This window comes from Nylanderia fulva, unplaced genomic scaffold, assembly GCF_048542155.1.
Source record: "Nylanderia fulva isolate GAGA-0341 unplaced genomic scaffold, ASM4854215v1 Scaffold6, whole genome shotgun sequence".
Lineage (NCBI taxonomy): Eukaryota > Metazoa > Arthropoda > Insecta > Hymenoptera > Formicidae > Nylanderia > Nylanderia fulva.
The window spans coordinates 2,582,445-2,596,374 of NW_028190698.1; the positions used below are offsets into that span (position 1 = coordinate 2,582,445).

The window sequence follows — 13,930 nt, forward strand, 5'->3', positions numbered from 1 at the left end:
GACATGTATAACGAGCAATGGACGTATGGGGGTGTATCAGAAGTCGCCAACTCCGAAAATCAGTCCCTCCTGATGTTAATTCTCCATGTCGAATAATCGGGCAATATTAACATTTTGTCTGCAAATTTCTGTGTTTCCAGTTTCGTATAAATGAAGCACTTATATTTAAAAAACATACAAAAAGATATATGTCAATGACGAAATATTTCTATACTATCTCGAATTTTTAATTATCACAATTATATCAATAATAAGTATAATAAAAAGATGCAAGAAAACATCTCCGTTTTGAATAAAAAACTTTGAAAACACTTGATGATAAAGTGTTAATATACGTATATGTTGATATTTCAATATTCTACATGTGTATATATATATATACACAATATAACGTAATTAACGGTAAATAATGAAATTAATTATAAATATTAACTATTAATTATTGCATATATTTCTTGATTATTTTATATCTATTATGATATAATAATTTTATAATAAATTCATATTTAAGAATTAAATTCTCTCTTCGCGCAACTTAAAGAGCTCATAATATACCGTCCGATTCTGAACTTCATTTATCTGGGTCAAACGTCAATAATCGACTCCATAAAGTGGCGGGTGACATAAGATAAGTTCGAGACGAACATGGAACCGTGAGCTAAAAACGTCACGGATCCATACTTCGTATCTGCAAGTAAAGATCGGAGATGTAAATCGCGACTTCTGAAACAGCCTGCATATCGACAGGAGATATTTCCTATAGAAATACATAAATGCATACGTAATGCACGCAAGACTAAAAAAAGCAAAAAAGAAAAAGAAAGGAAAAAGTATAATATATATACATATATATAAAATATATCTCTCTATCTTAGCCACGTACGGAGAGACAAAAAAGAATAAATATTTTTCTCGTCGATATATATTTGTCTATGTAATAAAATCTATAAAAGTATCGTGGAATAACGACGTGCGAGCAAATTTTTAGCCGCACGTCGCAGTCGTCAATTGTTGCACTACACAATCACTAAATCTTAAGATTTAGCTTTTATAACTCAGGCGTAATCGGGTAAAAAGAGAAAAACACACTTTAGACGATCTGTGATTCGCGGCGGAAAATTCGCGGCAGATTAATTCTATTTATTATTTTACGTGCCGCGTGTAATAACCAGAGGAAATAACATTTGGAAAAAAATAATATATATATACGTGCATATATCGTACGATATGCGGTACACATTGTGAAATTGTAAATAGATTTTTATCTCGAATTTTTATCGTAAATTATAGATCGTCTGAACGGGTTTCACGCACGCACGCACATATATACGCAATCGGGTTTTTCACGACCATCATCTGTGGTCTCCTCATATAAATATATATTTAATATAAGTTTAATGTAAGTTTAACTTTTCTTTTAATTTATATATTAAGTTTTTTAATTTATAAATGCATATATGTATATAAAAAATATATGTATGTATGTATGTACATAGAGAATTTTTTTTTAATTTATCCTGAAAATTATAGTAATCACAATATGATATTGGAAGAATTTTATGAGTTTTTCTGATTAATATTTATCACCATAAACAATATTAATATCTATCACAATAAGATATAAAAATATGTTCGATTAATTTTACTATATACATAGTAAAATTTAACACATATAATTATATTAATATTTTTATTGTGGTAAATATAATATGTATTAATCAGAGAAACTCTTATATAATTCTTCCAATACCGTATTGTTCCAGGATTACCATAATTTTCAAAGTAAATCCTAATAGAAAATTCTTTCCGTGTATATATATATATATATATATGTATAAATTAAGAGACTATTATTTGTGATAAATAATAATTGTTTAATATATTTTATTTATCCATTTGTGTATATGCAATTTTTCAAGCATGAGAAATGTATCATTTCTATTGAAAAAATTATTTCTCGTTACTGTTTAATTACACATGCGCGAAGGAATAAATAAATAAAAGATATTTCACATTTTTATTTCTCTTCAAATTTAAGTTCTTTCGACATAAAAATATTTTATATATTCTCAAATATTCTAATAACTTAAATATCTCGATTCGACAAGCGAAACTTCATATATATCTAATTAATCATACAAATTAATGGTTACAATCTTTCGTCGTGTCAAAATTTTATTTGATCTATCAAGTGCTTTTTCGCCCGCGCAGTCACGTGGGGAAAATCTAAAATCGCAGTTTCCGATGATTGTGTGCATGCGTGCGTTGAAGGATTTTAGTAGCAATAAGATTTTAAAAACTTTTCCGCGTAAGTTTCGTTTATTATCCTCGATGTGACTTTTCCGATCACTTCTACGCACACAAACACACACACAAAACCCTTTTTCTGTCTTCCTTTTTTGTCTAGTCTCACTAATTCAATATTAAATCTATCAGTCACGACCAGTACACTAATATTGGATTTCACTAATATTATACGTTGAAAAAAAAAATATATATTTCGTTGGACAGCTTTGTCTGGTACCAACGCGTCACGAGATATACTTATGTAAGGATAAGTATAATATACGTGTCCAAAGAGAGTGTGTAGCTAATGATAAGTGTGCATTCGCGCGCGACCGGTCACGTCGTCTAATTATAATACGAAATAAGATACGAACTGATCGCGGAACGAGTTAATACGAACTTCGGTGAACTCGCGTATTAATTAAGGATCGCAAGGACTCCTTTTGCCTTTCGAAAATTGCGAAATAAATATATACACAGAATTCATCACATATCAGTAAAAAGAATTAAGCATTTGCTCTCCTTGTGAATAAACACTGGAATTTATTTGCAATTTTATTTAATTTAATAATTGTAAACAACGAAGGGCTATAAGAGCTATTAAACGTAATACAGTTGACAGTTGATATTAATAAATTTTATTAATATCAACTGTCAACTGTATTGCGTTCAATAGCTCTTATAGCCCTTCTTTGTTTACAATTATTAAGTTTAACAGAGCTAATTATACTATTTTTATTTTATTTAATTGATATAAAAATATTAAAATTACGAAATAATGAAAAAAAAATTGAATTTTAAAAAAATTAAGAAAGAATAATAAGAAACAAATGAAATTTCAATCATGCCACTCCCTGGAAAAAATCCGAGAATTTGATACGATTTGACACGATTTTCGACATTCCGTCGAATTGAAAATGTGCGAATATAATCTCGATTTTTAACGGTGGTGATTTAAAGCGCGAAACGAGAAGTCGAGTGATTTCCTCGCATTAAGAATAGACATTCAGAACGTTTCAAATGTCAAAAGCGAAATCATCGAGTCAAATTTATTGTTCCTAAAGCAGTTTTTATTTTTAAATAATTGTTTATTAGAACATTAATCATACATTTTAATGGATATAAATTCCTCTTTTCTCTCTCTTTCTAATCGCAATTACCTTTATATATATATTTGCATATGCGAAATATATATTTCGCACAATTTAATTAATGTTTTGTCGGCTAATGAAATTTAAACGTTATAAACTTGGGTTAATTTGACCTGACTGTATGTTCACGTATACATGCATAAAGGAAAAGACAGCACATTCAAAATATATAAATGCAGAAATTACGCGCACGTATATACATTAATATTGAAAGAGAGAAAAGAAGTGAAGAATAGGGAAGAAAAGATAATTAGACAATTTATTTTCCATATTATTAACGTCGTCGGAATGTCGTGGAATTTGTTTTCTAAAACAATTTATTTTGAACAAATGTGCGTTAATCATAAATTTAAATCGAGATACAAATTTTTCTAGAAAATAAAGAAATTCTTTCAATATCTTTTTCTCATTTTGATCATAATTACTGCAATCATAATCATGTACTGCCGTCGTCAATTCAGTAATACTAATCAGTTTCAGTATTCAGTAATAATGCTCGACCTTCGTTGGTCGATAAAAGAAGCTCTCCAGCAATTAGCGTTGCACAATGTTCATTACAAGCCATTTTATATATTTATAAAGCGTGTCTAGTTAATAATAAATATTAATTTCAGCACTTTTGTCGTCTAATCAAAACTACACGTTATGAACTTCGGTTAATTAGATCTGAGCACTGTTTGTGCACATAGAGAGAAAACTTTAGTGTTCAAAATAAATAAATAGAGATTATATACATAGATTTTGAAAAAGAGAAATAAATTTTATACATAATTATTTTGCGATCCGTTGAATCTCGGAATATTTCGCGGAATTTACTTTCTAAAGCAATCCATTTAAATACTTGTTCATTGAAATGTATAAAAATCTGTCTCGATTTCTGCCTCTTCGCTCTCTTCCTCCCTTTCTGATCGTAATGATCTACTTCTTCCAAAAAGAAATATCTGCAGCTTCTTCGATATTATAATCGCGAATGGGGCATTTTCCATACGAAAAATATACAAAATGTATGAAGCCAATAATAAATACTGGCGCTACTAATTATGTCGCGTAATAAAAAAATACTAAATATTATAAATTTTAATAAATTCGATTTTTAACTATCTGTTTCTATGTATGTGCCTGCACATATAAAGAAGGAAAATTTTACAGCACATCTAAAATAAACAGAAATCATACGCGTATTATGTATAAACATCGAGAAAGTGAGAGAGAAACAAAGGGGAAAACAAATTCATTTTTCACGTTATTGAACGTGGGAATTTCGCAGAATTTACGTTTATAAAACAATCCATTTTAAACTATTGTTTATTGGAGCGTGAATCGCGAATTTAAATGAAAAATAAATAAAATCTCTTTAAGATAAAAATTCTTTCTCTCTCTATCTCTTTGGATTGTAATTAAAATATCAAAGAGGATATAACATGATAAAGCTATAATGAACATAGTAGACAAGCAGATGAAAAAACCCATTCTATAAAAAAGTAGATAAAAAAGTCTATATAGCCAATAATAAATTTGCACTCGCATGACTATAATTATGCCGTGCAATAAATATTAAATGTTATGAACTTCAGAATCAATTTAAATGGATAAAAATCTCTTTTAGAGAAAGAGGGAGAGTGGATTTATTTTTCAAATTATTAAACGTCGGAATGTGTAGAATGCAGACGTATATTAATTGGAAAAATAAGATACTTTTTTGGGGGATAAATTCGAAAATCGGATTATATTCGTACAGGATTTTACGTGTCAAATATTTTCTATCCTCTAATTCAACCAGAGAAACGTAATTTTCATTCTTCATTATATATGTAATACATAATAATCGAAGGCAAAATGGAGGAAAAAAATCGTAAAAAAAAAAAAAAAGAAAAATCGCCGAAGTTACAATCGATCTCGTTTCGTCACCCAATTCCAAAGAATCTCGTTCGTGTGTGGTTAAATATTATTCTAACTAATGGCGTAAGAGATTATACAAAGTTAAGTGTCCTTAACGTTAAGCACACCCCGGTACACATTTGGAGAAAGTAAAGATAAAAATGTCGGGAGAGACAAAATCGAGGCTCGCAAATCGCGAAGACTCGTTCTTTCGCTCTTCTATATTCCCTCTCCTATACTTGAAAAAAAAAAATGAAGAAAAAAGGAACAGACGGGCAAAGATAAAGAATAGAAGGGATATATCGAAGTGTGATTATTCTCTACGAACTACGGACAATCACGGACAATCATTTACACGTATCAAGGTATATCGAGATAGATGTATGCGATACGCACGACATGTTATTTCCTTTAAGTAGAGACGAGAAACCACTCTCGCGGCTTTTATCGTCAGTAAAATGTAGCGATTATATATATCGAAACTCTGATCGATTACGAGCGACGAATTATGTCTGTACAATCGCCTGGACCAAGTATGAGCGACAAAAATATACTATTTTCTCATCACTATATTTTCACACGCACACAAAGATGTCACAGGTTTGTCATTTCAAATTAAATAGGTGTAAAAAAATAAGAAATGCAGAAAATTCGTGCGATATATCCCGGGAAAAAATATTTTATATATAACAATATAAAATTATATATAAAATATGTCCATACATAATTAAATAAAAGTGTTTTTTTATATATAATTTATATAAATTATATTTTATATATAAATATATATGTTTCATATATTATTCGACATGATTATATATGAACCCTTATAATTTATATAATTATGTATAAAAATAGACATATATATTTCACATATAATTTTACGATTATATGTATGTAATTATACAATTATTTATATATAATTATATATAAGAAATTGTTTCCCGAGATAATTAAAAAAATATCTTTCCAACTATATATATGAATCCTCGACGACTATGATTGTCCGCAGAGATTTTCTTCGTTCTTCTCGAAACTTTGATTAATCGAGAAATCCAGAGAGGAGAAGTTATACTCGATACGTACATATGTATATTAAGAGAGATATATATACTCTGTATGCGCTGTCAGTTTGTCGATTTAATTCGATATATTGCTCACTCGTCTTGCTCTCGTATTGCTGAAAATACAACGTTTGCGATTGTAATATCCAGTAGTCGGTCAACATTGTGCCCCAGGCGACATACAATCAAATTAATACACATTCCGATGTTGATCGACGTTCATAGCTCGCGCGTGCATCGAGGAGAGAAAGAGAGAGACACAGAGACGGTCTTCTATATATATACATATATGTATACTATCGATTTTTACGAGTATCAACGCGCACAAACTGTCCCGTACTAGTCAGGGACGCGTTTAGGCGTCATTTTATTCGATTAAGTTAACTGTTTTATATCTATAGTCTATGAAAGTGCCCGAGTAGCAAACTGACGTCATTAAACGTCAATATGACGTCATTTTGATGTCTAATGACGTCACTAGACGTCAAAATGACGTATGCTCGCTACTTGGGTGACACTCTCTCAAGATAAATATTACTGGAATTTTTGCACAATCGGAAGATATTATTTCAGGGCCCCAAACGATTTTTGTCGAGGGACTCGAACCATTAATTCCGTAAAGGCCTAAAGGCGTCGGGATGATATAATTGTAGTTTTTTTTTTTTTACTTTTGCACACTTTCCCTTAGATATCTCCTACGTGCACGAGTCAAATACGATCTTTATTCAGGGATTTTTTGGGATAATTTTACTTCTGTCGTGATATACACTTCTCATCTGTCATATCGATCTGTCTTATCGTATTAAAAGTCAAAAGATTCTCTTTTTATATTTTATCGACTTAATCACGTTAACACGAGACGGTGATTAATTAATATTAATTAATACGTATCGATTAATTAATTAATTAATTACGTATCGATCGAATCAATAATTGAAGAAACGTACTAAATGCAAATTTTTAAGACATCGTTCTTAAATCAATTTTCACTCTTCTCGTTCACTTGTCGTATTCTTGTATTTATCTATCTACTAAAAAATTATCAGAGATCTTTGATCGAGATTTTAGAAAATGAGAGGAATTTTTTACTCGGCGCGTTTTTCCTCGAATCGTCGTGAGAAAAAAAAAGAACCAGCAACATGAAGAAAGTGAATAAGAAATCGAATCCAGAGCTAAAAAGCGTTTCGTAAAATATATAGGTATATCTTGCAAATCACTAATAATAATTACTTGCAAATCACTAAAGGGAAAGTATTTCCTAATTAATATATACAGACGACGAACGCTAATTCTTTGAGATCGGTCGTAGAATCGAGCACATCTTGAAATTATTTCATATATATATAATTAGTGTGCGGACGCGTAGAGAAAGAGAATACAAAAAAAAAGAAAAAAATACATAAACATGCAGCACCTCCAGAATATAAATCGATAAGAGATGTATAGATTTAATATAAATGTATAAATGAGAGTATTTTTCAACGTAATTTGTCGGACGACTTTTTGGATGTGTTATAACGCTCGAAAAAAAAAAAAGAAAAAAATTATACTTTGCGCACATGACAACCGATCCTAAAGGGTGTATCATCTTTGCTGTGTATCTCTGATTTGTACCAAATTTCGATCGATTTTATTTTCCCGTCCCGCGGAATCGATTACGCACTGATAAATACCATTAAACACCCAAGTAGCAAACTGACATGATTAAAACGTCAAAATGACGTCATTTTGATATTTAATGACGTCAATTTGCTACCTGGGTATTATATTATATTTATCGGCGCGTTTCCTGAACGCGGATATCATCGGATTACTGTCAGTATAGCGATTCTCTCGCGTAGTGAAAGAAAAAAAAAGAAAAATATAACAAAAACTACAAAAAATACATCACCGGCGAGTAAAGTGCTCAACAGAATAATCCCCGTCAAGATTATGTGTTCAGAGAGGATACGTTATACTCTTTACGACGTCGTTTAGCGATAAGATAGCCTTCAGAGGTCTATATTCAGAGAATAATGTAATCCTTCTACCAAATTATATATATACATGTATATAATTATAAATGTATATTTCATGTATTCGTTTTTAAAAATACAGTAAAACCATCGTTGTGTCGATACAACCCTCGAACGATTACCTAGCATCGTTTTCGCTCGTACCTTTTCCGTCTGTTTAGAGAAGAATGTTTAATAGGATTTGCGACTTTGTTACGTAGCAAAATCGTCCAGAATGTTTATTATTCTTCAATTATCTGAAAAAATACAGATTAAATAAATACATTGCTCTATAATGATTACATCACACATGTCATATATTTGATTTATATACATATATTAAATATATATATATATATATATAAATCATTATTGAGTATACATATATATAATTTGCATTTTCTTTTATCGGAAGAAATAATATGCAACTTGTATATAATTAATATAAAAATATACTTACAATAGATGGTACTCGTTATGTTATTATGTGGAATTGATTTTTTCAATCGACCTATGAACTTCTGTAAATGCGATATTTTGTTTGTTATAATTGTCAGTCATACTTGTAATTTATAACATGTCTTCATTTCTCATTATATGTGCAAAAATATTGAGATAATAGGTTGCACATCTTAATTTCTCTCATATCCTTTCAATTTATGAATCAATTTATAATTCATTTTATAAATTTATCTCAAATTAACAAATTTTACAATTGATCAAGAGCCTGCTTCTTAGCAATGTCATAATATAATCTAACATAAACTCTTGGCGAGTATCTTGATGTGCGTATCTTGGCTTTAATAGATGCTACTTCAGCAGGTGTTAAAAACGATAATAGTTTTTGTATTGTAGGTGTTTTTTCATATTGTTCGGCTTGTTTTTTAAGTCGTAACAATACTAAATTTTCGGGCATTAGTTTCCTTTGTTTTCTCCTCAATGCTCTTTTTCTGCGACATAATTTAAATGCTTCTGCTGTTGAATTGGTTTGTTTTACATTATGCTGATCCGATGAAATTTGTTGCAGTTGTTTGGGGAAGTAGGATTCAACCTCTTCTGGAATATCTTCAAACAATGCAATTTCCGGTACTTCTGTTTCAGCTTGCCTTTCAATTTTCAGATTTTCAATAAACATGCTTGTCGAGTTATCCCCATCGAGTGTTTCCATTTCAGTTTCCACTTCTATCTTAACAGTATTAGACCTGAAATTATTAGTGGTAGATTTGTTCGGCAGATTTAAAGAAGGTGCGATGCCGCGCTTCAATTTTCTGACTCTGAACGTCACTAGGTAATCCTCATCTGCAAAGTGCCGATAGCACACAGCACATTTGCTTATCTGCTCATCGGTCAGATGTTGAATCTTTTCAGAGTAGATCATGTTCTTCCATTTTTGAAAGAGAATTGGATTCTTAGGTATCTGATGAGACGGGGCGTCTCCGCCCGAAGGGCATCCCAAGATGCAACATGCCCTCCCCATAACCTAAATGTAAAACAAATTATTTCATCAGTAATCAAATACATTTATTTATTCATTTACGTAGTCGCTTATCTCTTTTTTTTTTTTCTTATCAATCAAACAACTTACCTTGGTTGCATCAGTATACTTGTCACTCCAAAAATATTTCCAAACAATTCAGTCTTATAACCTCAAAATATGTCTCCTTTTATTTTAGTGATAATAAAAATTAGATGGCAGAGAATACAAATGTCACTTAGATGACAGAAACGAGAATGCTTCTGCAATTTTTATTTTTTTTTTATATATATATTTACACAAATATTGCGGATAATAAATAGAGGAACACGTTGCACCGCGATCAGCTGATCACGTGACGCGCGTTTAGCTCCGCGGCGCGCCGACAGATGGCAGGTGGTCGTTTCTCACTCCCAAGTTGGCAGTCACGCGTGCGACTAGCTTCGCGTCGCTCCTCGTGCGCACGCGCACGCGTCAGCAACACTCGAATCGGCGTGCGAGGTGCTCTACGCGAATTTGAAAAGTGCGAGGCGGATCGGGAGCGTCGCGTCCTCCGGTGCCCGCGTTTGACGTTTCTCGCGGATTTTCCCTTCGCTCGCGCGCCACCTCCTTCCTCGCGATCCCGAGTCGAAAATCCGGGGTCGAGTCACGCGTCCCGTCTTTGTGTCACGCCGTGCGTGGCATGCGAGGAAGTGCGCCGGTAAATCCGCGTCCCGTCTTCGGAGCAGCGCAGGATTATGATCGATGAGCCGCTGTGACGAGGTCCCGCTGGAACGAGAACGACGATGCAGCGCAGTGGTAAGTGTACACCTGATGTGTATATATATATATATATATATATATACATACGCGCGCCAGGTGCGACGAGACACGACGCCGACCATTTTGGGCGCCGTCCGAAATTTAGCCGTCAATACGGCGCGACTGGTCGATATTAACGCCATGGACCGACCTAACCTACCGATACACACCCCAGTCTCGTAATGATTATATACTCTAACACAGCTCCAATTAATTGCATCTCTTGTTAGTGCGATTTTTTTTACCTTCTCTCCTTACATGACATCTGCTCTGTCACAGTAAGAAATTAGGAGCGCGAATCTAATGTGATCATCTGTGCGCTTTTTTCTCATTTCTCTGGAAGCTGTGTGTGATATGTCCATTCATTATATTTTGAGATGCGTGTAATTAACGCTGTAAGAATTAATTTGATATAGTTTGTATATACAATTTGTAGTTTGTAGGTCATATCTTTCTCTCTTTCTTGTAGCTATATTGTAATTAATTTTAACAAGTGTTTAAGACAGATCTTTCGAGATTTTTGGTTCATTTTTGTATATACAGGATGCATCTAAATAAGTGCGAAAAATTTTAGGATGAGATGATTCTTTGTCGAAAATCAAGTTTCTTTTTTTGCTAAAGAGGGAGGTAAAAATTAAGTTTTTTTTCTCAAATTTCAGACAAATTAAAAAATGAAATTTGATGGATATTTTCTACTAATAAGAAGAATATTTATTAATATTTATTAATATTAAAAAAAAAATTAATTTTTATGTTTCTCTTTTAGAAAAATTTAACTTCTCATAAGAAGGGATATAAGAATATATGTTTATATAAGAAACTGTTTTTCATTTTTGACAAAATATCCTCTCCTAAAATTTTTTGCACTTATTTAGATACACCTCATTAGAAACGAATATATTTCATATCTTACTATGATATTTCTATACAAATATATCCATAAATCATTTACATTTTACAATTATTTTTTTATTATTTATCGCAGATCAAAAAAACGTGAAATAAATTCGATCGAAAAATTTTAGCTAAATTATTGAATTTATTTGTAACGTGAAACTGAAATAATTAATATACTTAACGTCATATCTTATTAAAAACACAGTACTCCAAAAAATTTAAAAACAAATAAAATTTAATTCAATTCTAAAAAAAGAACGATTATTTATAGTTGTTTCTTCAATAAGAATTGCTGATTTATACATGTGCACATGCATCGCATATACATATGCGCATATCTATAAAGCATGTGTGTGTACAGATTGTTTTATTCATAAGCAAAAATCTATGAATCTTTCTTTAAAAACCCGAAGAGAATTCGAAATAAATTTGAAGATTCTGAAGAAGAGTTTGTAAGGCAAACTGCATTATTATGCAAACAAGAAAAGACAGATGTACAGTGTTTGACGTTTAAACATAGAACTTTAAGACTGTCCTAAATATTGTTCTACGTTATCACGATCGATATTTTTTATTACTTTTTTGTATTTTTACTACTTCTAGTATTGCTTAATGCGTCACTTTCCTGTTTGACGAAATATTACATGTATAGTTATTTCCAGCTATTAGCGTGCACTATATTTTACCCGATTAGTTTGCGTTAAGATAATATTGTCATTGCCTGCTGTTGGTTCTGCATAGATAACGCACCACTATATTTTCACGGATGCCTGTTTCTAATCAGTTTATGACAGGAAGAGATTTGACATAAAAATGTACACTGACATATTCAGTATATACATTACGTATTGATTAACATTAGGTATCCATTACGTATTTCACACATATTTTTTACGTAATATATTACGTATATTCTCTGTTTAATATATGATTTATAATTATAATTACAATCATGTATATGCATATATTATAAATACACAGAGTGTATCTAAATAAGTGCGAAACATTTTAGGAAATGATTCTTCGTTGAAAATTAAGGGGGGTTTCTTATACATATAAAAATTTTTCATTTTTTTTAATATTTAGTGGAAAATATCCACCAAGTTTCATGTTTTAATTTATCCAAAATTTGAGAAAAAAAATAAATAATTCTCCTTAATTTTCGACAATCATCTCCTAAAATTTTTCTTATTTAGATATATCCTGTATATTATAAATATATTTTTGAAATCAATATATAATTGATTTCTATTTTATAAATAAATACAGTAATACAATATATTAATATATTAAATAATAAAATATTAATATATTAATATATTAATATATTAATATATTAAATAATAAAATATTAATATATTAATATATTAAATATTAATATATTAAATATTAAAATTAGAGAAATATGATAGAAAATGTTAACATAATTTCTTCCAGAGGTATTATTACTGGAAACGATCAACGGATTGACCCGGGAGGCATCGCGGGGTTAAAGAATCAATTCTGTTTATCGATTAAGAGAATATGGGGAGAATGCGAGAGAGTAGGAGGAATGTAGGAGAGCGATGGTGGAAGAGGAAGAGCAACGTGAGCGCGAGGATGGCAGAAGAAGCGAGCTTCTTCGTCGCACGTGAGAGAAACTCCGGGTGATCGCGAATCGCCCGAGTCGATGCGCCTTTAGTGCGAATCGCGTATTCGTCACGCGAGCACGCGATCATTCGCGGCATCTCCCGCATATCCTACAAATATCGCGGCTGCTCCATTTTTCTTCAATTATTTATTCATTTTCGAATTATTTTTTCCACGAAAAACGACGATCCAAATTTATTGTGTATACGAAAAGACTTTAATTTATTCGGATCATCGAAATCAAGTTGAATCTGCATCCGGATAGAATTTTTAAGGATCTCTCGTCTTACGTTCGAATTCTGGAATTTATGAACGGAGGGAATTGCGAGATTTTTTTCTGTCGAGTCAGCCGGACAATTATTTCGAGATTGGGTGCCAAGTCGCGAGGATCGGGACATTAAATCGTAGGATTTTTCGATCCGACCCGGTATATCCGACACGCCTAGCTTCGTGCCTTTATATTGCGCGATATTTAAAATCCACCCCGGGAATTCCGTTTTCGGAAAATCTATTTCCGTCGATGGCACCCCTCGGTGCAACACACGTGGCCAATCACGACGATTCATCGCGATAGAATGCGACGATAAGACGCGGATAAGGATCAGGATGGAGACTTCCACGATCGCTCTGCACGATTCACGTAAGAAGTCCATTTCCGCATATCTCCCTTCTCTTTCATATATATTATAAATTCCCGGTCTTCACTCTTCGATTCTAATATCAAATGATATATTTCATAGGAGAGAATTTTCTGAA

At 31.7% G+C, this 13,930-nt stretch overlaps 1 protein-coding gene across 1 annotated transcript; it reads right to left on the reverse strand.

The window, feature by feature from the left end:
• Positions 1-8,430: 8,430 nt before the first annotated feature.
• On the reverse strand, positions 8,431-10,746 carry LOC114941037 (uncharacterized). Its single transcript, XM_029315882.2, has 4 exons — positions 10,697-10,746; positions 9,959-10,615; positions 8,834-9,853; positions 8,431-8,630 (listed from the first exon to the last, which is right to left on the reverse strand). Exon 3 carries the CDS (start codon positions 9,848-9,850, stop codon positions 9,083-9,085), a length of 768 nt encoding a protein of 255 aa, XP_029171715.1. The 5' UTR covers positions 9,851-9,853; positions 9,959-10,615; positions 10,697-10,746; the 3' UTR covers positions 8,431-8,630; positions 8,834-9,082.
• Between the last annotated feature and the right edge of the window lie 3,184 nt (positions 10,747-13,930).